A 27258-nucleotide genomic window follows, 5' to 3' on the forward strand; every position below is an offset into this window, starting at 1 on the left:
GAGTGTTTAATTTGGAAGATTACAGGGCCTCCTGATAATTCGAGAACGCACAACGCAGAGTGTTTCAAAACTGGCTCAAAGACACAAGTCCCCTCCAACTCGCCGGGCTGCAAATTGGGTGTGTTCTTTTTCCACATATGCATGTCGCTTCCTCGATTTGTGAATGGTCGGACTGAAAGTCAATCAGGGCAAGTGGGGCGGTGTTTCGCCTTTAGTTTCATTGAAGGTGGATAGGCTACTGTAGCTTGCAGAGCAGCAGCCAGCGGCTGGGGACTTAGACTCGCACGGGGCATCAGTGAGACCGGGCTGCAATTTCAACCCACGATCAGCGGGAATTAAAACTATCGCAGCACTAACTTCGGGAACAGATAGGCGTGCTCCTAAACGAAAAGGCAGTTTCTCTCTTATTTTTGTGAAATCAAGGTAACCAATAAATTGATCAGCGGGAGCCAGCCCGATAGTGAATACTCGCAGACAGTAATCGGCTGGGGTACCATCAGTGAAACGTGTTGCTGTCTTACCCTGATGAGTCATCCTGGATAAGGGATCTAACAGCGGAACACTGTGAAGTCCCGCTTTTCCAGAAAGGCACTCGTTACTGGTCCAGTTGTACCGACCCACCTCTCAGTAAAGGCCGGCAAGTTCTTTACAATGTCGAGGCACCCGGGACACTATCTGTAACGATCCTTAGGCTCCATCCGTTGACCAGGTACTTGGATGTGCGGGCGATGCGAGCCATCTGTTGAGATTTGCCGGGATTGGAAGGCTAACGCCGAGACAACTTTCCAAGGATACCATGAGAAGGTTGCTTTGAAATCCGGCCCGAATTTGATGGAATTTTTCTTATTTTCTTTCGCAAGTTGCGAATGATAAACTGCGGGCAACCGATGAGTATTTGACCTCCTCCCCGCGGTAGGGTTGAGAAGAGAACCGTCTTACTCACAATGGCATCGGAAGTGGTGTGTGGCCTGATCTTCAGACTGCTTCTGCCTATCTGTTTAGTAGCTGGTAAGAGAGCGTCTAGATAACAGCCTTTTAAGATCTGTTAATTTGACCAAACCGACGGAAGTATCTGAGTTTTTTTTGTATCACCCCTTCCACTCTTGCTGTATACTTTCTCTCCATAAATGCAAACTTCCCTAAAGGCTACATTATTTGGAAACAATTCTTTAAAAAAAACAATGTTTGTAAGTCCGGCTGTTTAAATGCAATGCTGTAACACTGCGTTTCCAGCAGTTATAGTGACTGTTTTTTATTGTTATGGGGCGATTTTGAAAGGAAAAACAACGTTATAATTGAGTAGGTGCATTTTATCCCTAACAACTACCCCTTGAGATGACAGAATTCGAAAACTAATCGAGATTTTCCCGCATAATTCAAGAAAAAAATGCCCCAAGCCAAATGCTTTTAACACCGCGGGCAATTTTGCTCCGTGTAAACATCAGGACAGATCACGATCTCCTCATCAAATCCTTTCGGTCAGGAAGGAACTTTCAGCCAGAGATTTTCCCAAGTGACCTGTCGAGGTAGAAATGGCTGCAGCTTAGACCAGAATTGGAAATGAATACAAAGTTCTTATTGTCTTTGCAAGTTACGGGAGTTTCCGAGATAGTCAAGTTTAATTGTGCTTGGATCTAACGCTGTATCGCTGTCCCGTCCGCAGTGTAGGGCGGACTGGATGGCTGGCTGGTTCATTAGTCTCGGTCCCATTATCAGGTTCGGACGAAAGCGGTCCCGGTTAGGGAGAGGCACGGCGGGGCTAGTAGTGGCAGGCTTTGGACGGAACTGACTTTTCGATCGTTTCCGACGCAGCTTCGAAGTCTGCAGCTAAAAGCCCACCGAATGAAGGGGAGGCAGATGTGCCGCTGTTTCCAGCATTAGTAACCTGATCGTCCCTCTAATTTCAAGTATATATTTTTTCTAAATGTCATTCCGATTGAAAGCCATGAACAAAATTTCCTGTATTTGCATAGCTCCTTCCACATCTTAAGCAGCCAATCAAGCACTCTTGAAAACAGTGTAATGTGGAACCTGAGAAAGCCAACCCGTGAAAAGTAAGATCCTTCTAATGAACAAATATAATTTTATGACAAGCATTCAACAATAAATAGAATATTTCTAAACTGTGCCAGAGAACCCTTTAGTCTAACTTGTAATAGCACATTGCAAGGTTGCATCTTTGACTGTGCAGCCTTCCCTCAGCCCTGTTCTTCAGATTCAGATGCACTTATTAATCTCATATACATCGACACATAGTCCTTTGCTTTAACAACCAGCACAACGGAAGGATTTGCTGCGCGAAGTCCGTATGTGTCGCCACGTATCCCGGCGCAAAAAAGCATACCCAGGATGTTCAGCAGAAAAACACGAAACAACAGGCATTAAAACAGCAACAGAAAACGAGCCTCTTTTCTCCCTCCCACACATCCACACAGATAGTCCTTCACCGCCAGGCTGGGCTCCGGACTTGCATCTCAGCTCTTGTCTCTGGGTTGGGGGCTTGAATCTGGTTTCTTCTGCCTCTAAGGTGAGTTAGTGACGGAGCCGGTTGACATGATACCGGGAACAATTCACTTTTGAAATAAATATGTCATTGAACTATTCCAGGTGCCTTTTCCTGACAGAATGTGCCCAAGTTCCAGCTCCCCACTGAAGTCTTAATGATGACCTGGGAGAGGGTTTTTTTTTGATAAATAGGGTGTTTAAATGTCTGTCAACACAGTTCATGTACGATTGCAATTTTCTTTCCTCTACCAACCTACGCTTGGCTGGAATGTAAGGGGTAGAAATCCAGACAGGGAGCTTGTTCAAATAAACTTCTTCCCCCTTGCACCCATTGTAGAGTTGACGGTGAGTAACTTTCAAGAGAAAGTTTGTTTTTGTGCAGGCTGGGCTGCAGAAGCTGTGTGCATTGTCATGCCGAGGCACGGTGAAATGTGTATCGTATGTTCGGCTTGCGCTGGGGACGTAGAGAGTAGGGGTTTGTATTCCCAGCCTTCCTTGTCCAATTACTACCACCGCACCCCATCCCATGGCTGGATCAAGCACGTTCGCTTCTCACCTGAGCCCATTGTTCTGGGGCAGGGGATTTCCTCTGCATCTTTAAACCAGAAGTGGGTCACTCTTGTGAGCTGGAGATGCGGCTGTCACCTGGGTCCAGGAGAAGGGGATACTGTAAGACCCTCACCTGAGTTCACAGGATGAGCATTGTGGATTTCACCTGAGCAGGTAAGTTGGGGTTAAAGGCAAATGTGAATTTGCTGGCCAGTTGCCTGAACCTGTTTAGTCGGAACCAGTTTTATTATCACTGATGTATGTTGTGAAATTTGATACAACAGCAGTAGAGCGCAAGACATAAAAATTACTATAAATTACAATAGGAATATATAAAAAATGCAAACATAAGCAAAAAGTGATGTAATGTTCTTGGGTTCATGGAGTGTTTAGAAATACAATGGCAGAAGGGAAGAAGCTGTTCCTCAAACATACTTCAGGATGCTGTACCTCATTGATGACAATAAGGAGAAGAGGACATTCCTGGATGGTGAGTGTCCTTAATAATGGATGCTACCTTCTTAAGGTATTGCCTTTTGAAGATGTCCTGTGGTGGGGAGGCGAGTACCGATTATGGAGCTGGCTGAGCTTATAGCCGTCTTCAGCTTTCTCCAATCCTGTACGTTTGGTGGCTCCATACCAGATAGTGATACAACCAGTCAGAATGCAGCACATCTGTAGAAGTTTGTTAGAGTCTTTGGTGATATACCAAATCTCCTCAAACTCTGAATGGAATATAGTCACTGGTATGGCTTCTTTGTAATTGCATCAGTGTGTTGGGCTCAGGACAGATCTTCAGAAATGTTAACCACCCAGGAACTTGAAGCGGCTCATAGTTTCCATTGCTGACCCCTTTCAGAACTGCTCTGTGTTCTTCTGATTTCTGCTTCCTGAAGTCTACAATCAATTTGTTGCCCATAATCAAATTGATGAACCACAATCAAAACCAAGCCCATCTACAGGAGAGATAGCAGACCCAGTGTTGAAATTTAGGGAGGGTACCAGAAGACTGAAAACAGCCAGTTCAAAAAGACAGGGAACCAGGGCCCAGTTAGCTCAAGTTTATTGTTGGCAACGTGCTAGAGTCAATAACCAAAGAAGAAGTAACCAATCACCTGGAAAGGTTGAATATAATCAAATGTAGTCAATGTCAATTTATGAAAGGTAAATTCTTTGAGGGTCACATTTAAAAGAAACTCCACCCTGTCTAAAACTTTCACACTGCAATGATTTCAGTAAAAGTTTATGAAGTTGACATCTCTTACAATTGCCACGTAGCTAAGATCCTTGCATGTTTGTGTGGTTTACCTTGTATCTCTTCTGCTGAGTGTACCCTGTATTATACCCCCAGCAAAGTGATTGTCCCTTGTTTTGTAAGCAGTACCATGTGGTCTTATTTTAAAATTCTTGGATATCCTCCCTCATCATTGCACTGATGGAGTCTTTTGTTAAGATTGGAATGCTGCCATTTTTTCCCCTTCTTATCCCACCTGAAGATTATAACCCTCCAATTGCCGAATCTACCTATTAGCACTGTAGGAATATTTGTACTGCACACCCGACAGGTGGGAAATCATGCTCAGAGTTGACGAGGTGGTGGGAGGGCTGTGGGTAGAATTGGAGGGGCATAGAATCATACGGCATGTACATACTGTAGTAGGGATATCAAAAAAATGAGAGGAAGGAGTTTAAAGAGGATTTGAGCGGAAGTTTATTTTTGCACAGTTTGTTTCATATCTGGAGCTCATTGCCAGAGGAGATGGTGGAGTCTGACACAAGCATTTAAGAGAAATTTAGGTAGGTACTTAAATAGCCAGGCTTAGAAAAATACAGATCTAATTAAGTTGAGTTAGTAGATGTGCAGAAAGGATGGCATGTGCGAGCTGCTTCTATGTTGTAAAACCTTTGAGTTAGTGACAGGGAAGATTGATACAGGGGAACCTGTAGCTGTAATGCATTTAGGTTTCTAAAAGGCATTTGCCAAGGTGTCACCCAAGAGGCTGGTGAGTAAACAAAGAGCCCCAAGTATTAGAGGAAGTGTATCAGCATGGATTGAAAATTCACATAGAAAACAAAGTTAGAATAAGTGGGACCTTTTGAGGCTGGAGAGCTATAACCCATGGAGTATCCCAGCAAGTTGCTTACTATTTATGTTAATGAGAAAAGGGAGAGAAATGCAAGGTTTCCAAGTTTGCCAATGGTAGGTGGAAGGGCATGTTGTGATGAGGACAATGTGATTCTCCAAAACGAGATATATAGTCAGTGGGTTATAACCAGCCAAATGAAGTTTAATGTAGGAAAGTGTGAGATCATGTACTTGGGTAAAAGGAACTTAAACCGAGAGAAATTGCAAGTAGGTGATGCCCGGCAGGATCTATCTAAGTGTTCTGGTGTATAAATCACAAAATAGTTGCACTTTAGACTTCATTGCAACGAAGTTGGAGTTTAAGGACCGGGCAGTTTTATTACATTTTTATAGGGCGTTGGTAAGACCACATCTGGAATACTGTGCACAATTTTGGATCCCTTACCTGAAAAAGAATGTAGTAGCATTAGAAAGATTTCACAGGTTAATTTCTGGGGTGACAGAGCTGTCCTATCATGAGAAGCTGGACTGTTTGTGTCTGTATTCCATGGAGTTTAGAAGAATGAGAGCTGACCTTATTCAAATATACAAGTGTCTAAGAAGGCTTGACAGAGTAGCTGTTGTGATGTTTTCATTAGACAGAGAGTCATGAACAATGGAATAGTCATTTAAAACTAAGCTACTTGCAACCATTTCTCAGAGAGGAGTGAACCTCTGGATTTCTCTGCCCCAAAGGTGGTGGAATCTGGATCATTAAATGCATTCATGGGGAACTGGCAAAGCAAAGAGGCCAGCATAGATCAGTCGTGAACATATTGAATACCACAGCAGGCTTGAGGAGCTGGCAGTCTACTCCTCCTCTTTTCTCATGTTCTTGAACTAGCTGTCAGCTCTACTGTGTATGAGAAGTGCAGTCAAGAAAACTGCAAGACCTTCTGTTTGACAAAGCATGAGTAGCAAAGGAAAGCATTAATCAATCAGAACACTGAATATGAAGACCAAAGACAAGTTACAGCTACACAAAACCTTTCGATTAAGCCACACTTGGAGTATTGTGTGCATTTCTGGTCACAGGAAGAATGTGGAGGCTTTGGAAAAGGTACAACAGAGATTTACCAGGAAGCTAACCTGATTTAAAGGGCATGTGTTAAAAGGAGAGGTTGAATAAACCTGAGTTGTTTGCTCTTGGAGTGTCAGATGCTGAGGGGAGACCTGTTTATAAAAAAATATGAAAAGCATATAGGGTAGACAGTCAGAATCTTTTTTCCCAGGGTAGAAATATCAAGTAGACCATAAATCATAGGAGTAGAATTGGGCCATTTGGCCCATCGAGTCTGCTCCACCATTTAATCATGGCTAATCCTTTTATTTTTCCCCTCCTTGGCCCCACTCCCAGGCCTGTACCCTGTAACCTTTGATGCCATCATGTACTGGTACTAATGTATATGCATTGAAAGTGAGAGGGGGGATGTTTAAAGGAGATGTGTGGGGCAAGGTTTTTTTTACTTGTACGTTGGGGGTAGTGGTGAAAGCAGATTGAGAGTGGTGTTTAAAATAATGAGCATGTAGGGAATGGAGGGACATGGATCATACACAGGCAGAACTATTTTGGTTTAACTTGGCTCAGTACAGTCATGGTGGGCCTAAGGGCCAATTCCTGTGCCATACTGTTCTTTCTGTGTTAGCGTAAAAATGGAAAGGGTGTATTGCACATTTGTTTCATGTTACTTTTCCCCACTTTTTGTATAGAATGCGATGAGATTTGCTTTTCAAGAAGCACTACAGTTAATATATAATCATGGCATCTTTAAATATGCTATTCGTTTTGTCAATAAGAAACAGAAATGAAAACAATGACTACATTTTTTTCAATAGTGTAATTTTTAGATCATGTCTGTAAGAGCTGATGTGAATTGCCAAAACAGGAACTGTCTTTCATTTCCAAGATTTATTTTGCTTTAAATAAGCCAATTTCTGCAGTTTCCTTTCTTTGACACATAACAATGTGAAATTTAAAACTCAATCGCTCTCCTACAAACAGTACCTTTTAAATATTAGCTTTCAAACCTACCTGTCTGAAAGAAGTTTGGTTAGTATTTCCTCCTTGTCAGGGTCCCTTTACAAGTGTTTCACCAGTCTGTGCAATTCCTTGTGCTGTTGTCCAAAGTAGTACTACCTCAAAGTTTAAAGTAAATTGATTATCAAAGTATGTACAGTACATGTCACCATAAACTACCTTGAGATTCATTTTCTTGCAGGCATTCCCAGTAGAACAAAGAAATACAATAGAGTGAATGAAAAAACCGCACACAAAGACTAACAAACAACCAATGTGCAAAAAGGAAAATAAATAATACCAAGAACGTGAGTTGGCTTTTCCGTTCTTGGGCATTAGTGTTCTGAGAAACTTCTTTAGAATTAATAGTAATTGGCTTATGGTTTGAAATATTCATTTGAAATTAATCCCAACAAATGTGGCCGTATGATACAAGCATTCTGAATGGCTACAGATTGTGTGGTGACTTGTGCTGCTCTACGTCGTGTATTTAATATTTCAGGAACACTTGAGTAGTCTTGTAAGTATGTTGATTAAAATTTCTTTGTTTAAGTAATTCATTCTGGGTTATATATAAAAAGAAGCACATTGCATATGTCATGAGACCACCACATGATACGCGCTCACCTCACTTAAAACTCGCATCTCAGAATCAGAATCAGGTTTATTATCACTGGCATATGTTGTGAAACTTGTTAACTTAGCAGCAGCAGCAGTACAATGCTACATAATATAGAAGAAGAAAAATGAATCAATTACAATATATGTATATTGGAGATTCTGCTGCCCACATAAGTTGCCACTTGAGGCGCCCTGGAAGTCATGAGCTCCCATCTTTTCTTCAATTTCTCTTTTGGACTTGCAAAACAATAGTGACGACAAGGTATTCTTAAAGTGATCTTGAGATGATTATCTACATGTGGAGTGAGACATTAGAGTTGTTTTTAAAAGTAGCACAGCATGTATTCAGAATGGAAGACATGGTCAAGTTATTAAAAAAAAAGGTAGAAAGTGGAAGAGTACAGGCATTCATAAATAGTGAGTACTGGGTTATGATCACTTTATTTTTAAAAAAAAGGCAGAAATAGCTGACTACGTCGGGTAGGCAGAAATCTATATAGTATAGAGAGCAAATTGACCAGTATTTTAAAGCAAACGGAATAGTCATTGAAAAACAAGTATCAATTTTGCTGAGTGCATTGAATTGAAAGGCATACAGTTCATTTAAGAGTTTGACAACTCCAATCAAACCAGCAGAAATGAGCATTTCTGATATCATGAATCTGACGCAGGAATATTTAGAACCAAAACCATTGTATTGCAGAACGTTACAGGTATCATAAGTGGAATTAGTTGGAATAGGAGTCCACTTCAGTGTACATGGCTGAAATGAAGAGATTTTCTGAGCATTCAATTCAGTAATAGGATTAATGATGCATTAAAAATTGGTTTGTTTGTGGAATCTTACAAAAAAACATTCAAAAACAGTTCCTAACAGAAGCACAACTAACATTTAAAAGTGCAGTTGAAATAGCTGTATCAATGGAAACAGTAGACAAAGACGCAATTCAGCTGCAGTCAGGAATGAAAGTGAGCCTGAACAAAATTGCGGCATCTAGAGGCCTGGCTGGATGAACAAATTGTGTTACCATTGTGGTAGGAGCTCACTTACAGTACACCAGAAAAATCCAGATTTAATGTGAAACTTGCAGAAATTTTCCTACTATTGTACAAAGTAGGACACGTACAAAGAACATGTTGGGAAATGGACTACACAGGGGAGAGGAAAAGATAGAAAGTCAAGTTGCAGTTTCAAAAAGAGCATTAAATTTACAATGTGAAAACTATCAAGCAATATGGCTTACACCAGAAGTGAACAGCAAATGAATTAAAATGGAAACTGGGTTGGCTGTTTCAGTCATTTCCCAAAATGAAATTAAGCGGCATTTCATGGATACTAAACTGAAGCCTGTGGATATCCAACTAAGAACTTGTACTGGAGAAAAGATAACTACAGTGGCAATGACATTTGTAACAACCAACAAGCCACACTGAACTGAAAGGTGGTAAAAGCAGGAGGGCCAACCATTTGGGGTCATGAGTGGCTAATCCAACTAGAACTTGATCAGAGATCCATCCACATTTGCACGTCCCATCCCCTGCAAGTCAACTGAAAGCTAATTAAAAAGGGTACTGGATGATGTCACAGCAGTGTTCAAGGATGGCATTAGAAATCTCAAACATATCAAGGGTAAAATGGTGTTAAATGAAAATGCCACACCTAAGTTCTCCAAAGCCCATCTGATTCCTTATACCATCTGTGACAAAGTAACCAGTGAGCTAGATCGCTTGGAAGCTAAGGAATTCTTTCCAAGGTTGAGTAGAGTCCATGGGCACGCTAGTGTTCCCAGCAGCCAGGAAGAATGGTTCTGTCAGGATCTGTGGTGATTTTGAGGTCACCATCAATCAGTACTGAAAATAGACCTCCGCCCCGGATCAAGGATATTTTTGCAAACCTTTCTGGAGGAAAGCACTTCAGCAAAGTGGATGACTGAGGTTTACCTACAGATGGAGATGGAAGAAGAGTCCAAAGTGTTTCTTACCAGAAGCACTCAGAAAGGGCTTTATCACTATAATGGGCTTATTTTTGAAGAAGCATCTGCACCTTCACTCTGACAGAAAGCTGTGGACCAGGTGCTGCAAGGCTGTCCAGGCACTCAGTGTTACCTGGATGACATCATTGTTACAGGTAAGGATGACAAGGATCATCTCTAAAATCTCAAGACAGTGTTAAAAAGATTAGAAGATTATGGGCTCAAAGCACAATGTGACAAGTGTGAATTCTTTAAATCAAGCACCACTGTGGTCATACCATTGACACATAAGGATTACACAAGTGTGCTGAGAAAATTAAAGCAACGATGGATGCTCCAAGGCCAAAGTATATGTTGCAGTTCCAGTCCTTTTTAGGATTTGTCAAGTGTTTTAACAGGTTCCTGTCAAACCTGGTTACGCATTACTGCAGATTGGGAAGAAATGGCAATGAACAAAGCAGTGTGAGGTGGCTTTCTAAAAGATAAAGGAAATGGTGGTGTCGGACACTGTCATCATGATTTGCCTTGTTGAGTGAAGCTTGCCTGTGATGCCTGGCTGTATGATATATGTGCTATCATGTCACATTGTTATTAGTGATGGAAGTGAACGCCCGGTAGTCTTTGCTTAACATTCCCTTACCACTGCAGGGAATAATTACACACAGATTGACAGAGCGGCTTTGCTTCTGGTTTGTGGTGTAAAACGTTTCAACCAGTACTTGTGTGGGAGACTGTTTACCTTCATTACTGTTCATCAACTGCTATTGTCCATTTTCAATCCACAGAGGCTGTTCCACTAACAGCAGCAGCATGAATGCAGAGATGGGCTTTGTTTCTTGGAGGACGCAGTTACAAGATTGAATTCAAGAGGATGACTAATCATGCTAATGTTGATGGATTGTCCCGTTGTTCCTTGGCAAAGGAAATACCTGAAAAAATTACAAAAAAAAAAGATACACCCCTTGATGTATTCTCCCTAATGGAAGTCAAAAGTCTTCCTATTTCAGCAGTGATGATCCAAGTGGAAACCAAAAAATAGCCTCCACTGCATCCTTTTCTACTGTTCCAGAACACTTAAGTTGGTGAAAATGGACCACAGTTTGTTGCAGAGCAGTTTCAGTCATTCCTGAGAATGAATGGAATAAGAAATATTGTATCTGCACCATACCACCAAGCTACAAATGCTTTGTGGAAAGGTTTGTTCAGAGTCTAAAGAACACATTATGAACAATGTCAGCAGAACACACTACACAGACACTGAATCAGGATCTCACCAATTTCCTCCTTGCACAGTGCAGCACTTTCTATAACCAATAACACACCAGCTGTGCTGATTCTGGTTTGTCCCTTGCGTTCAAGCTTGTGTCTCTTCAAACCCAGTCTCAGAAGCAGTATACAGGACAAACAGCTGAGACAAACTGAAGCCTCCTCATTCAAGAAGGTTCGGTGTTTCACTCCTGGACAAGCAGTCCTGGCAAAGAACTACAGAGGTGATCAAAAGTGGGTGCTCCGAGAGATTAAGGATAGAACTCAACTACTCTTCTGTCTAGTGGAGATTGTGTTGTCTCCAAGTGGTATCAGACACATCGATCAGTTGAGGAGAGCAGATTCAATTGTTAGAGAAGGAAGGCGGCCTGCACTATCAAAACCATTTACTGCCGTCTCAGTCAACTCCTACCCCAGAACAGCTATAGGTCTCACCTGCCGAGCAGAGTGACCTTCCTTGTCAGGCAAGACGTTATCCCACAAGAGTAAGAAAGCCTCCACAGTGATTAAATCTTTAGTTTTGACTGGGACAATTTTAAATTTACTGTACTGTGGATGTCTGTATATAGTTGTATTATATACTGTGCATATAGTTGAGATGCACTCTCTATTGAATTAGAGTTTATAATCAGAATCAGGTTTATTATCACCGGCATGTGATGTGAAATTTGTTAACTTAGCAGAAGCAGTTCAATGCAATACGTAATCTAGCAGAGATAATAATAATAAATAAAATAATAATAAATAAATCAATTACATATATTGAATAGATTTAAAAAACGTGTTGAAACAGAAATACTGTATATTTAAAAAAAGTGAGGTAGTGTCCTGTACCATATAGCCTACATTATAATAAGGTTCTACTTTATGTTTTAGTAACTCGTTGTTGCATGCGCTATTAGGCGCGTATTGATCTGTACGTGTGTGCCGAGTTCGGATTCTGCCAGTAAAGAACCATGAAACTTAGCTCCCATCTCCAGCGTTTTTATTAATAGCATCGTTGTGTAACCATGCCACATACACAACAAATTGGCGGCAAGGTTAATGAACGTACATCTTTTATCAGAATGCTGGGTTTTAGTTGATAACGGCACTTGGAGGAAGAGCGCAAGCCAAGGAGCGGGAGAAGGAGGCAGAGTGAGGCCGCGAGTCCGAAAGGAAGTGGGAGTACAGCCGGGGTCAGGAACGTTGGGAGACCAAGAGACACAGTCGAAGCCGCAGCACGTCCAGGCGAGACCACAGCCGGCGCTGACCCTCGGGCTGAGGGTCTGCCTGCCCCAGAAGGGAGATAAAAAGGAGCGACACACACATTTAGACGGAGTGCACTCATGGTGCTAGCAAAAAGGACACGTGAAGTCAAAAAGAAAACAAGGGGAAAATGGGGCTAAATTAACATAAAGATGGTGATGATTAGAACCATTACAGCATTTGACAGTGGCATTGAAGACTGGGCAACTTACATTGAGAGAGTGGAGTTATATTGTGAGGCTAATGGTGTTAATGATGAAAAGAAAGCCAGTATCTTACTCTGTATTATGGGAGCAAAAACATACGGGCTGCTACGGAGCTTGTTAACCCCTAAAAAGCCAGCTGACAAAATGTTCAAGCAAATAGTAGACACTCTCCAACAGCATTCAAACCCCAAACCACTGGCCATTGCTGAAAGATTTAAATTTCACAAACGCAATCAGAGCAAAAATGAAAGCATTTCTGAATATTGCGCTGAATTGTGCAAATTATCAGAACATTGTCAATTTGGAGCTGGTCTATCGGACGCCTTGAGGGGCAGGTTAGTGTGTGGCATGCACTGTAAAACTACACAGAAGAAGATCCTGGGTGAAAGAGACCTTACATTAGAGAAGGCACTGAACATTGCAATATCATTGGAAACAGCAGCACGGGGTGCTTCAGAGATACAACAGAAATCTTTGGAATATGCTATGAATAAAGTGTCACTGAACAGAACTGAAGGAAAGAAATGTCACTGTTATGGGAACAGGTCACATGACCCTGATGACTGTTGGTTTAAAGACAAAGAATGCAGAGACTGTGGCAAACAGGGCCACACTGGCAGAGTATGCAAAGCTAATAAACAGCAGAAAAGGGACAAAATACAAAGAAACAAGAAACCCCAGAAAAGAAAACACAACAATGCACACAACATGGAAGAAAGCAGTTCTGATGAAAATGACTCGGGCGAAAGTGAATTGTCTTGTCTGCAACTTCACAGCATGAAAGAGATAGATGATCGAAGAGTAATGTGGATCACTGTAATATGAGACTGAAAATGGAGTTGGACACAGGCTCAGTTTTAACAGTGTTCTCTGTACACTACTACAAACGACTGTTTTCTCACATACCTCTGAACCGAACTAAACTACTGCTAAAGAATTACACAGGACAGAAAGTGCATCCCAAAGGTAAAAATAAAATGACAGTGAGCTACGGAGACAAAGCACAGCAGCTGAACCTCTATGTACTGAAAAATGGAGGACCACTGCTGCTGGGACATGAATGGCTCAGGAAAATCCAGTTGGATTGGCACACCATCAAGGCACTAGATGTGTCAACAAAGGAGGGCAGCTCAGGGTAAAAGATGTCCGCAGCTCTCCTCTCACCCATTGTCAACTATTACAACGATGAGGAGGAGCTAGACAGCGTCGACGATGAGACCGAACGCGGTATCCGTGGCTGCGACTCGGATGAAGATACAGAGGATGCAAGTAAGACAGATATTTCCAATAAGCAGGATGATGAAGACTACCTGGAAGTAAAAGAACAGAGGTACCAGGAGAAATTGACATCTCTCAAAAAAACAGCTACAGCAGTTATAGGAAGGCACTTTGCAGGAGTATCAGAAAAGGATGAAGAAACTAGATCAGCAATACAAGGAAAGAATACGAAATGCAGAGCTTTTTCTGCAACTGGAGACAGAAAAAGTGGGAGTGAATTATATTAAAGAGAAGAAAGGAGCAGTGAAGGAATTTGAAGATTTAAAAAAATGAGTGTAGGAAAAGAAAAAGATGATTGAGAATGAGAGGCTAACAATGGAACTCAGGAGATACTATGGAGGTAAAGCCAATAATGACTAGGAAACTAAGGAGGAGACCTAATGACCCTGTTCCAATTACGGACAAAAGACAAAAACCTGCACCTGTGCAGTTAAATTACTTGTTAACAGATGAACAGATAATGGAAGATCTTCCAACTCAATAAGCTTAAATTTCCGAAAAGACCAGCATCTCCGTCTTCTCCTGAGCATCTCCTGAGATTGACAATAAACTGGACTGGTCTAAGAACACTGAGGCTGTCTTCAAGAAGGGTCAGAGCCGTTTCTATTTCCTGAGGAGACTGAAGTCCTTTAACATCTGCCGGATGATGCTGAGGATGTTCTATAAGTCTGTGGTGGCCAGTGCTATCATGTTTGCTTTTGTGTGCTGGGGCAGCAGGCTGAGGGTAGCAGACACCAACAGAATCAACAAACTCATTCGTAAGGCCAGTGATGTTGTCGGGATGGAACTGGACTCTCTGACGGTGGTGTCTGAAAAGAGGATGCTGTCTAAGTTGCATGCCATCTTGGTCAACGTCTCCCATCCACTACATAATGTACTGGGTGGGCACAGGAGTACATTCAGCCAGAGACTCATTCCTCCGAGATGCAGCACAGAGCGTCATAGGAAGACATTCCTGCCTGTGGCCATCAAACTTTGCAACTCCTCCCTTGGAAGGTCAGACACCCTGAGCCAATAGGCTGGTCCTGGACTTATTTCATAATTTACTGGCATAATTTACATATTACTATTTAACTATTTATGGTTCTATTACTATTTATTATTTATGGTGCAACTGTAACGAGAACCAATTTCCCCCAGGATCAATAAAGTATGACTATGACTATGGCATCTTCGCAGCACTCCTGCTGAATCACCAGCACAAAGATATGAAGCACGAATATAAAATGGAAAGTTATATTACGTTAAGAGGTGGTATCATAAAGGTCAGACAGTCTATTTGGAATCTAAGGAGAATACGAAGATTGGCTGTGTAATTAGCTCAATTGGAACAAATGAGATATGGGTAAGGAAGACAAGCGATAGCACAAAGATGCGTATATATCTAGGACAGCTGCACAGAGAAGTCTTCATTATATGGAGGCGATCTGCTGCCTAGAACTCTTAGCAAGTTGGAGGTGCATATCTTCTTAACTCCCTATGCTCAGAGGTCAACTGTTCATGACTTTTATATGGAAATCTGTATTAAAACAAACAAGCTTATTGACAGATTGAAGAACACACTATTTGAAGACACTTTCCAATGCCATCTCAGTTTTGATTATTGTACATATTTTTAAGAATAACATTCACCTCTTCACGGATTTCACTTTGCTTTCATCACCTTTGCAAGATGGAGGTGACTACTCTTTATGGCTGGAACCTGCCAATTTGTGGATTGTTCAATGTATTCCAAACAATAGAGTGAAGACCTATTTGCTTCAGTGCCGGACAATCTAGAGAAGAACCGCGCCCCCCCCCCCCCCACAACGAGACTTGTTATAAATGGGTCTTAGACCAGAAGTTTAAAAAAAAAGGCTTTTTATAATTTGATATTATTACATTGTGATAACCTTTGATATTATTAAGTTGCTAAGTAAACAAATGGTTGGTGTTTGTATGTTAAGGGTAAACATATTTCTTTAGCATAATGCCCCAGTTAAAAAGCAGTTGATACACTACTAAAATAAAAGGGAAGAAGTGTACTGTATAGCCTACATTATAACAAGGGACTGTTTTATGTTCCAGTAACACGTCATTGCATGCGATATTAGGCGCATATTGAGCACGCGCTATTAGGCACGTATTGATCTGTACGTTTCTGCCGAGTTTGGATTCTGCCAGTAAAGATCAATGAAACTTAGCTCCCATCTCCAGCGTTTTTATTAATAACATTGTTATGTAACCAGGCCACATACACAACATGTCCAAAGATTCAATGTGCATTTAGGAATCGGATGGCAGAGGGGAAGAAACTGTTCCTGAATTGCTGAGTATGTGCCTTCAGGCCTGATTGTGACAGTAAGAAAAGGACATGCCCTGGGTGCTGGAGGTCCTTAATAATGGACACTGCCTTTCTAAAGGACCGCTCCCTGAAGATGTCTTGGGTACTTTGTAGGCTAGTACCCAAGGTGGATCTGACTAGATTTAGAACCTTCTACAGCTTCTTTCGGTCCTGTGCAGTAGCCCCTCCATACCAGATAATGATGTAGCCTGTCAGAATGCTCTCCACAGTACAACTATAGAAGTTTTTGAGAGTATTTGTTGACATGCCAAATCTCTTCAAACTCCCAATAAAGCATAGTCACCGTCTTGCCGCCTTTATGACCACATTGATATATTGGGACCAGGTCAGTCATAGTCATAGTCATACTTTATTGATCCCGGAGGAAATTGGTTTTCGTTACAGTTGCACCTCAGGAGATACTCAGAGATCTTGACACCCAGGAACTCGAAACTGCTCACTCTGTCTACTTCTGATCCCTCTATGAGTATTTGTATGTGTTCCTTCATCTTACCCTTCCTGAAGTCCACAATCAGCTCTTTCGTCTTACTAACATTGATTGCCAGGTTGTTGCTGTGGCACTACTCCACTAGTTGAGATATCTCATTCCTGTACACCCTCTCGTCACCACCTTGTATCATCAGCAAATTTGTAGATGGTACTTGAGCTATGCCAAGCCGCACAGTCATGTGTAGAAAGAGAGTAGAGCAGTGGGCTAAGCATACATCCCTGAGGTGAACCAGTATTAATCGTCAGTCAGGAGGATACGTTATCACCAATCTGCACAGATTGTGATCTTCCCGTTAGGAAGTCAAGGATCCAATTGCAGAGGGAGGTACAGAGGCCCAGGTTCTGCAACTTCTCAATCAGGATTGTGGGAATGATGGTATTAAATGCTGAGCTATAGTCGATGAACAGCATCCTGACGTAGGTTTTTGTGTTGTCCAAGTGGTCTAAAGCCGTATGGCAGTCATTGAGATTGCAGAGAGGAGTGTTGTCTATTTAATATTCCAGTAATATCTGAGTAATCTTGTAAATATGTAGTTGATTAAACATTCTTTGTTTAAATAATACATATGGGTTATATGCAAAAAGAAGTGAATTGTATATATCTAACCCTACCATGAGAAACATGTGCACCTTGCTTAAAGTGGGAAACAAACAAGCTAAGATTTGCATCTCTTGGGCTCCTGTCTTTTCTACAATTAATTTTGTGTTTTGGAATTGCACAACATATCACTCTACACTAACCTTGCTAAAAACCAAAACATTTTTCACTTCTCATATTACCTGCACCCTTGTGTGCTATAAAACAATTAGCATGTTTTAGTTAATACATATTTCATGTTTAATTGTCTTTTATCTTTCTTAATCCTTTCTTTCTTTCCATCTCTGCTGCCTTTTGGAACCAATTTGACTAATTCATAAAATGTTGGAGATACTCTGCAGGTTAGACAGCATCTGTGGAGGGAGAATGAAAAGGAATTACGATTCAACTTGATGACTTTCATCAGGCTTTTGCTTTTTGTTGATTCTAATTCACGCTTTTTTCCATTGTTCTTTCTCGTTCATTCCCCATACTTACAAATATTTTAATAATGAGAGAATAGATTGGAGTCAATGTTGACAAAACCCTAGTGTGAACCTAACATTGCAGAGCCATTTTCATTTGCATTCCCTGCAATTTGTGATGCAGAATTAACTCTTTCTTCTTAAAGGGTATATTAGAACCTCAGAGCACTTGACATTTCTTGGCTACTGAGTCCAACCAATAGTTTTCATTCCATTGTCCAGGGTGACACAATCATAGTAACATCATACATGATGGTGTGATTTCAATGTTTACATACATGTCACATTTGGGCAATCAGTGAATGAGAACGTATGTTTATTGTGAACATGGTATTTCTCTAATGTTGGGTGAATATCTGTGTAGAATGATAATTAGTCTAGAAATACAGCAGTGTATTTATTGGAGTCTGAATTTACTTATTATGCGTTACTTCAGCAGTTTTCTTGAATTCATAGCTTAGAAACAGAATTCTAAGTGGAATCAATTGTTGTTCAGTCAAATAGGTGAAACCAGAACCTGATTTTTTTAAAAAAACTATCCATGGTCTTGTACAGCTTGAGAGAGATTTTCATTGTAAATATAAGACTTTAAAACTAGTGGCACCACTTTAAATTAAATCCTTATGTATTGACATGTAGCACATGCATGAGGAAAATGTGCATGTTATAGTGAATTTCTGAAAACACTTGTACATGTTGGCTGACCTTAAGTGGTTTCACTTTAGGCAGTAGGTCACAACTCAAAATCTTGGCTCCTTACTTTATCCTCTTCCAAGAATCCAGTGTCTGCTATCTCAAATGAAAATCTTTTAACATTAAAAAAATGTTTTTCAAATTATCTGGTCTTTATCTGATGTTGGAGGTTGCAGTGCAAAATAGCCTACTGGGTTTCCTGCTTTGCAACAGTGACTGCACTTCAAAGGACCTCGTTGACTGTGAAGTGTTTGGGGATATGAAGGGGATGATGCATACAAGCCTGGCCTTATAATACAAAGACATGGCGTCTTAAACTTTGATTCATTCACAATCTTGTGGCTCTGGATTGAAATATTAATTCTTAACATATTTCACAATTTTTGAAATTGCCTGAACCTATTCAGGCAAGAAACATTTGGTCAGATTGGCTAGCAAAAACGGATGTAGGAATATGGAGGAAACTCACAAGGAATACATTTGCATGGCTGTGTAAGTTTTGGCTTTCAATTCTTGTTCAAGCTTCATTAACAGTTCAGTTACTAAAGTTGTTTATCCTAGTTCTTGTTTGGTTTTTCATTATACTCAACAAAGATTTAGCATATTGGCAGCTATTAAATTTTCTTTCCCAATAAAATTTTGCAAGGCAATGTGAACATTATCTTCTCTTTTTAAAAAATAGGAATTGATATTATCATACGAGAGCAAATAGTTTTGTATTGTAGAAATTATTCATCTTTGCTTGGTGTGGCTTACTAACACAAATAAATTGCATTGTCCAAATGAACAATGTTTGCCTACTTATTGCAGATTAGGAATGCAATTCAGATTTTATGCAAAATTTAAGGCAGAATAAGAGAAATAGACTACTCAATTACCTTTTGGATAAATTTGCTACTATTGATGAATAAAATTACTAGCAAGAATCAGATTGATTGCTGGGATGGAGAGACAAGAGGGTGCAGACATTAGAATCTGGAACACCAGATGATCTGCTACAGGAACTCAAGGGCAAGTGGCATCTGCTCCAGGAAAGGAGTTGTCAATGTTTTTGGTGTAAGCCGTATATCAGGGCAAGGTTTCAACCCGAAACATCGGCAGTTCCGTTTCTCCCACAGATGCTGATTGGTGCTCCAGATTCCTGCATCTACAGCTTCCTGTGTCTCCAATCAGCCGTGGGAACTCATTGGGTAGAGTAGCATCTGTGTGGGGGAGCTCTAGCAGATTATTTGTTGAATTCCTGGGTTAGTTTGTTCTAATGAGGAGCAAATGAACACACTGGACTTATAATCCTTTAGACTTGAAGAATAAGAAGTAACCTAAGTGAAATGTGCAAAGCTCTGAGCTATTTCACAAATAATGTTTCTCCTAGCTGGGTGTCTCAAACTAAAAAGAATTATGGACTCAAGGTGTGAATCATTTAGGATAGAAAGGATTTTTTTTCAGCAAATGCATTGTGATTAGTTTTGAAATTCAGCATCTGTAAGGCTGCGAAGTGTTGATGACTATGTTTAAGACAGATAGGTTTTTTTTGATAATATTAAGAGAATAAAGGGATGTATGGTAAAGTGGTACCAAGGAAACATCCGCCATGGTATTAAGTGGTAGAAGGAACACGAAAGACTTAATGACCTACTCCTAGGTAGCCGGACCTGATAAGGTTGCACATGCCCAGGCCAATCTTCTTATTCTTTAAAATATTTGAAATTAACAGCACTGGATAATATTTTTAAAAACTGGATGCATTTAAATTAATTCAACTAAATAAATTCTGTGAACCTGTCCTGCTTTCTTGCAGCCCTTACTGTGTATTGAAATGAAAGTTGCTAAACCTATGTTGAGTTTAACTTGTAGGTTCAGTATAGAGACACTAATAGTAAAGCTCTTTAGCCCACAATATTGTTCTGACTATTTAACCTCCTCCAGAATCAATCTAACCCTTCTCTGCCACGTAGCCCTCCATTTTTCTTTCATCTGTGTGCATATCTAAGAGTCTCTTAAATGTCCCTAATGTATCTGCATCTATCTCTTGTCCTGCAACACATTTCTTGCAACCTTTACTCTCTGTATTTAAAATAAAACTACCTTTGAGATGCCCTCACCTATACCTTCCTCCAATAACCTCTAAATGATGCCCTCTTGTATTAGCTATTTCTGCCCTGGGAAAAAGCCACTGGTTGTCCACTCTATGCCTCTTATGCCCCTCTATAAAAGTCATCTTTTATCCTCTTTCACTCTAAAGAGAGATGCCCCAGCTCACTCAGCCTATTAGATTTGCTCTCTAATTCAGGCAGCATCCTGGTAAATTTCCACTGCAACCTCCCTGAAGCACTTGTTAAACCCTTTATTCTTCTGTGATCAGAATATAATATTTTGGTTGAACACTCGAGGCATAGATGTAAGGTTGGTGTCTGCTTCAATGTCTCCCAGTTCCACTTAAAAGGGAGATATCTGGATTTTGTTCAACCTACTATTCTTACTAAATCATTAAGGGTGAAACCTCAGATTTGAAGGAGATTGGAGCAGCTAAAACCGAGCAGTTATGTGGCTGCTTTTGTTGGCATCCTACACTGCTTTTATAATTTAAAATTTTTTTGCAAAGTAATACTTCATATTTTATTTCTTTAAACTGATTCTGAGCTTTCTCAACTATTACTGTGACTGGATGAGAAATACCCAATGCAGAATCCTTCCATTTAAGAAAGTGGCATTGCACTTTATTTGTCTCAGCACTCTTATTCAGTATATAGTAGTTAGTGAGTATATAGCTTTTCAGACTCTGCGTTCAGTGTAACTTGTGAGATGAAAATATGTATACTGTGGGTTTTACTCATTTTCCACCATTGCACTCAGCAGTAATTTTGACAGAAATAATAGTTGCTTTGGTTAACAAACCGTTAAATGTCATTTCCAGTACACAAGTGTAAAGGAGAACAAAATAATTGCTACTTCGGATCTGATGCAGCTTAAAAAAAATAAGAACATTAAAAAAAAACACACACAAATATAAATACATAAGACAGCTTGTATACATTGATTGTATGTCCATAGTGTGACACTGGGCACAGGAGTGTCTGTACACAAGGTGACTCTGACAGGAAATAATGAAGTATTGTGATGGAGTGGGTTAGTGGCTGGGGATATTGATCAGCCTTGCTGTTTGGGGAAAGTCATTGTTTTTGAGTATGGTGGTCTTGGCTGCTATGTGGTTTCCTCCCTGATAAGAGTGGGACAAACAGTCCACGAGCAGGGTGGGTGGGATCCCTTGTGAGGTTACTGGCCTCTTCCTGCGAGCTTTCTGTATTTTTGACCTTGACGGTTGGTAGGGTGGTGCTGGTGGTGCACTGGGCAATTTTGATTACCCTTTGTAGTCATGCTCTCTCATGCCTTTCTGTCTGCCGCAGTCCAGCTTCCACGCCAGTCAGTGATGCAGCATGTTAGGATGCTCTCTGCTGTACACCTGTGAAGTGACCTGAGTATTGCTATGCATACCCCAGCTCTCTTCAGCCTCCTCAGATTGTAGAGGTATTGGTGAGATTTCCTAATTGTGCAGTATGTGATCTGGGACCATGAGAGGTTGTGCAAGATGTGCACTCCTAGGAGTATGAGACTGCTCATGGTTTCTATTGTATTGCAGATGTAAACAGGAGTGTGAGTCGTGCAATTTCTCCTGAAGTCAATAGCCATCTCCTTTGTCTTGTTGACACTGAGGAAGAGGTTGTTGCCAGACACCAGACCTCCAGCTCTTCTGTCGTCTCATTGTTGGTGATGAGCCCTACCACTGAGATGTCATTGTCAAATTGAAAATGTGACTACTCAGGAGTCTGGCTATGTAGTCATGTGTGAACCGAGTATACAGCAGTGGGCACTGCCTGGCTGGTGCCTGTGAGGATTATGGGCAAGGCAGAGTGGTTATGCATCCTGGCAATCTGAAGTCTGTTGATTCCTCCAGTTGGAAATGGTGTAATTAGACCAAGAAGTAGGAGTTTGGTTCCCATGGTCATAGCCAATAGTGTTGAATGCTGGAATGAAATTCAGAGTTCAGAGAAAATTTATTATCCAAGTACATATGTCACCATATAGAACCCTGAGATTACTTCCTTAAATAGAAAGAAAGAAACAAAGAAAATCAATAAATAAGCAATAAATATCAAGAGCATGAGTTGAAGAGTCCTTGAAAATGAGTCCATAGGTTGTGGGAACAGTTCAATGTTGGGTTGAGTGACATTATCACCTTTGGTTCAAGAGCCTGATGGTTGAGGAGCAATAATCAGAATTGGGTTTAATATTACTGGCATATGGGCACATGCCATGAAATTTGCTGTTTTGCAGCAGCAGTACATTGCAATACATAATAATAATAAGCTACAAATTACAATAAGTAATATAAGAAGATTAAAAAAGTAGTGCAAAAAGAGAGAAAAATAATGAAGAAGTATACATGGGTTCATTGTCATTCAGAGTTCTGAAGAAACTGTCTCTGAAACGTTGCGTGTGTCTTCACACTTCTGTGCCACCTCCTTGATGGTAGCAATAAGAAGAGACAATGTCCTGGGTGATGAGGGCTCTTAAGGATGGATGCCACCTTTTTGAGGCATCACCTTTTGAAGGTATCCTCAATGCTGGGGAGGCTAGTGCCCATGAGGGAGCTGGCTGAGTTTACAACTTTCTGTAGCTTTTTCCAGTCCTGTGTAGTGGCCCCTCCATTGCAGACAGTGGTGCAACCATTTAGAATGCTCTCCACAGTACACCTGTAGAAATTTAGAAGTCTTTGATATACCCAGTCTCCTCAAACTCCTCATGAAATATAGCCACTGTCGTTATGTTGGGTCCAGGAATTTTAAGCTCTTCACCCTTTCCACTGCAGATCCCTCGATGGCGACTGGTGTGTGTTCCCTTGAAGTCCACAATCAATCCCTTGGTATTGCTGACATTGAGTGCAACGTTATCATTACAATACAATCCAACCAGCTGATCTATCTCGCTCCTGTACACCTCATCTTCGCCATCTGAAATTCTGCCAGCAAGAGTGGTGTCATCAGTAAATTATAGATGGTGATTGAACTGTGCCTGGCTAAGTTGTGGGTTTAAAGTGGAGCAGAGGGCTAAGTATGTATCCTTGAGGTGTGCCATTGTTAACTGTCAGTAAGGAGGAGATGTTATTTCTGATCGGCACTGACTATGTTCTTCTGGTGAGAAAGTCAAGGATCCATTTACAGAGAGAGGTACAGAGACCCAAGTTGTGAAGCTTGTTGCTCAAAAATGAGGTTATGATTTCGTTGAATGCTGAGTTGCAAGTAATCAATAAACAGCAGCCTGGCATAAGTGATCGAAGGCCAAGTGGAGAGCCAGTGAGATTGCATCAGCTGTAGACCTTCTGTGGTGAAGGGTAGATTGCAGCGGGTCCAGATACCTGCTTAGGCAGGAGTTGATTCTGGCCATGACCAACACCTCAAAACACTTCATTTACAGTAGATGTGAGTGCAACTAGGTGATGGTTGTTGAGGCAGTTCACCCTATTCGTGGGCATTGGTCTAATTATCACATTTTTGAAGCAAGTGGAAATTTCCAATTGCAGCAGTGAGAGATTGAAGATGTTTTTGAACACTCCTGCCAGTTGGCTGGCACAGGTTTTCAGTGCCCTGCTAGGTATGCCATAACGGTCTGACACCTTGGAAAGGTTGACCCTCTTGAAAGATGCTCTGATGTCGACCTCTGAGACAGAGATCACAGGGTCACCAGATGCTGCAGGGATAAGCACAAGTGTAGTTTATTCTCCCTTTAAAAGCGTACATAAAAGGTGTTGAGCTCATCTGAGGGTGAAGCATCACAGCCATTCATGATGTGAGGTATCACTTTGTAGGAAGTAATGGCCTGAGGATTAAACCTGGAAATTATAGAACAGTGATCCTGACATCTGTGCTGGGAAGGTTATTGAAAGGTATTCTAAGAGACGGGATATAGGAGTATTTGGATAGACAAGGATTGATTCAGGGTGGTCAGCTTGGCTTTGTGAGCAATAGGTCGTCTTCAAGCAGTCTTAACAGAATTTTTCAAGGATGTCACCAGGAAGATTGATAAAGGCAAGGCAGTGGATGTTGTCTACAGGGACTTCAGCAAAACATTTGACAAAGTCCCATATGGGAGGCTGGTCAAGAATTTTTAGTAGCTTGGCATTCCTGATGAGGTAGTAACTTAATACGACACTAGCTTTGCATTAGAAGCCAGAGTTGATGGTTGCCTCTCTGAATGGAGGCCAATAACTGGTGATGTGCTGCAGGGATCGGTGCCGGGTCTGTTGTTGTTTGTCATCTACGTCAATGATTTTGATGTGGTAAACTGGATCAGCAAATTTGCAGATGACACCAAGTTCTGGGGTGTAGTGGACAGTGGGGAAGACTATCAAAGCTTGTAGCGGGATCTGGACCAGCTGGAAAAATGGGTCGAAAAATGGCAAATGGAATTTAATGCAGACAAGTGTACTTTGGGAGGACCAGCCAGGGTGGATCTTACACAGTGAGTGTTAGGGCACTGAGGAGTGCAGTAGAACACAGTGATCTGGGAACACAGATCCACAATTCATTGAAAGTGGCATCACAGGTAAACAGGGTAATCAAGAAACTTTTTAGCACATTGGTCTTCATTAATCAAAGTATTGAGTACAAGAGTTGGATGTTATTTTGAAATTGTACAAGATGTTGGTGTATTGTGGAGTATTTGGAGTATTGTGTGCAGTTTTGGTTACCTACCTACATGAACGATGTAAATAAGGTTGAAAGAGTACAGAGAACATTTACAAGGATTTTGCTGGGATTGGAAGACCTGAGTTATAAGGAAAGATTGAATAGGTTAGAAATTTATTCCCTGTAAAGTTGAAAACTAAGGGGAGATTTGACAGAAGTAAACAAAATTGAGGGATATAGATAAGGTAAGTGTAAGCAGGCTTTTTGCATTGAGGTTTGGTGAGACTACAACTAGAAATCATGGGTTAAGGGTGAAAGATGAAATGTTTGAGGGGAACATGAGAGGAAACTTCTTTACTCAAAGGGTGGTGGGAGTGTGGAGCAAGCTACCAGTGCAAGTGGTGGATGCGATTTTAATTTCAACATTTTAGAGAAGTTTGGATGGTTTAATGGATGTGAGCGCTATGGTCTGGGTGTAGGTTGATGAGACTAAACAGTTTAAATGGTTCGACATGGACTAGATGGGCCAAAAAGCCAGTTTCTGTGCTGTAGTTTTCTATGACTACCCGGACTACTTGTATAAATCTGGGTCACCAGTCTTGAATATCACAGACTATGAATCTCCTGGTTCATCCATAGCTTTTGGTTTGGGTATGTCTGGGTTGTTCTCATAGGCACACACTCTTCCACACAGGTCTTGATGCAGTCAGTGACAACGGTGGCGTATTCAAAGATGAATCCCTGAATGTTGTCCAGTCCACCAACTCAAAGTCCTGTAAGTGTTCCACTGCCTCTCTTGACCATACCTTGGTCCTCAACACTGGTGCTGCAGTGTTTGCCTATGTGCTGGAAGTGGAAGTACAGCCAGGTGATCAAACTTTCCAAAGTGTGTGTGTGTGTGTGTGATAGCATGGTAAGCATGCTTGATGATGGTGTAACTGTGGTCAAATGTATTGGCTCCTCTGGTTCCACAAGGCGATATGTTGGTGATAGTTCAATGGCTCCATTTAATATCAGAGAATGTATACAATATATCACCTGAAATTCTCACTCTCCACAGACATCCTCAAAACAGAAGAAAAATCCCAAAGAATGAATGACAGGAAAAACAAGTAAGAACCTCAAAGCCCCCTACCCCCTACCAATGCACAAGCAGCATCAACCCTCTCCACTCCTCCTCCCCCCTTATCTCAAAGAAAGTATCAGCATTCCCACCACTCACCATGCAAGCAAAAGCAAAGCCCCCAAAGAGAGATCATGGTCTGTTAAAATCTAACTGTTCACTCCAACATCTTGACTTTCCTCAGGCTCTCTCTCTGCCTCTCACTAACAAGGGAGAGATAGATGTCACTCTTTCCATGATGAGAGGGGAGGCAAACAGTTGCTATTTTGTAACTCGTTCATGCTGCCCTGTCTGAAGTCCCCTGCAATGATCAGGAGGTATCCTGGAGCACTGTCTTGTGACTGCTGGTCATGGAGCTCAGCCTGCCTGATGTTGGCCTGAGGTGGGAAAACACCCTCGGCAGATAAAATGAATGACATTTGATTGCTAGATGTTCCAGTTCAGATGAGCAGGATTGAGACAGAACCACCACTTCTGTGCATCACACTGAGTTAAGCATGCTGCACCCCCTCTACCTTTAAAAGACTGAGCTGTCCTGTCTTTATGAAGATTGGCAAAGCCATCGGGCGGCAGTGCTGTGTCTGAAATGGAGGGTTTTATTTTCAAGGGTTTTGTGTTTCCAAACTAGGCAATCAGTCATATACTCTCCACTAAATCTTTTGTAACCTCTGAGAATGTAGAGGTGCTACAGTGTTTTCTTTGTAATGGCACTTGCATGCTGGACCCAGGACTGATCCTCTGAAATGATGACAGTGAGGAATTTTAAGTTGCTGACTCCCTCCAGATCCATTCCCCTGATGAAGACTGGCTCATGGCCCTCTGATTTCCTCCTATAGTCAATAATCAGCTTCTTCGTCTTGCTGACATTGAGTGAGAGATTGTTGTTGTGGTACCACTCAGCCAGATTTTCAGTCTCCCTCCTATATGCTGATTCATCACCAGCTTTGATTCGGCTAACGACAGTGGTGTCATCAGCAAACTTAAATGTGGCATTGGAACTGTGGGTTGCCTCGCAATCATAACTATAAAGCAATTAGAGCGTGGAGCTAAGTGTACAGCCTTGTAGTGTACCTGTG

General features: G+C 41.3%; 1 protein-coding gene across 2 annotated transcripts in view; it reads left to right on the forward strand.

The window, feature by feature from the left end:
* The first annotated feature begins 279 nt into the window (after positions 1–279).
* The window catches only part of LOC140198027 (piezo-type mechanosensitive ion channel component 2), an 835978-nt gene continuing 808999 nt past the window's right edge, over positions 280–27258 (forward strand). For both annotated transcript variants that reach the window (XM_072258850.1, XM_072258859.1), the window contains exon 1: positions 280–1008. In XM_072258850.1, the coding sequence (XP_072114951.1) occupies positions 945–1008 (64 nt within the window). In that variant the 5' untranslated portion in view covers positions 280–944. The remainder of the gene's footprint in view (positions 1009–27258) is intronic.

This window comes from Mobula birostris, chromosome 1 (genome assembly GCF_030028105.1).
Source record: "Mobula birostris isolate sMobBir1 chromosome 1, sMobBir1.hap1, whole genome shotgun sequence".
Taxonomy (NCBI): Eukaryota; Metazoa; Chordata; class Chondrichthyes; order Myliobatiformes; family Myliobatidae; genus Mobula; species Mobula birostris.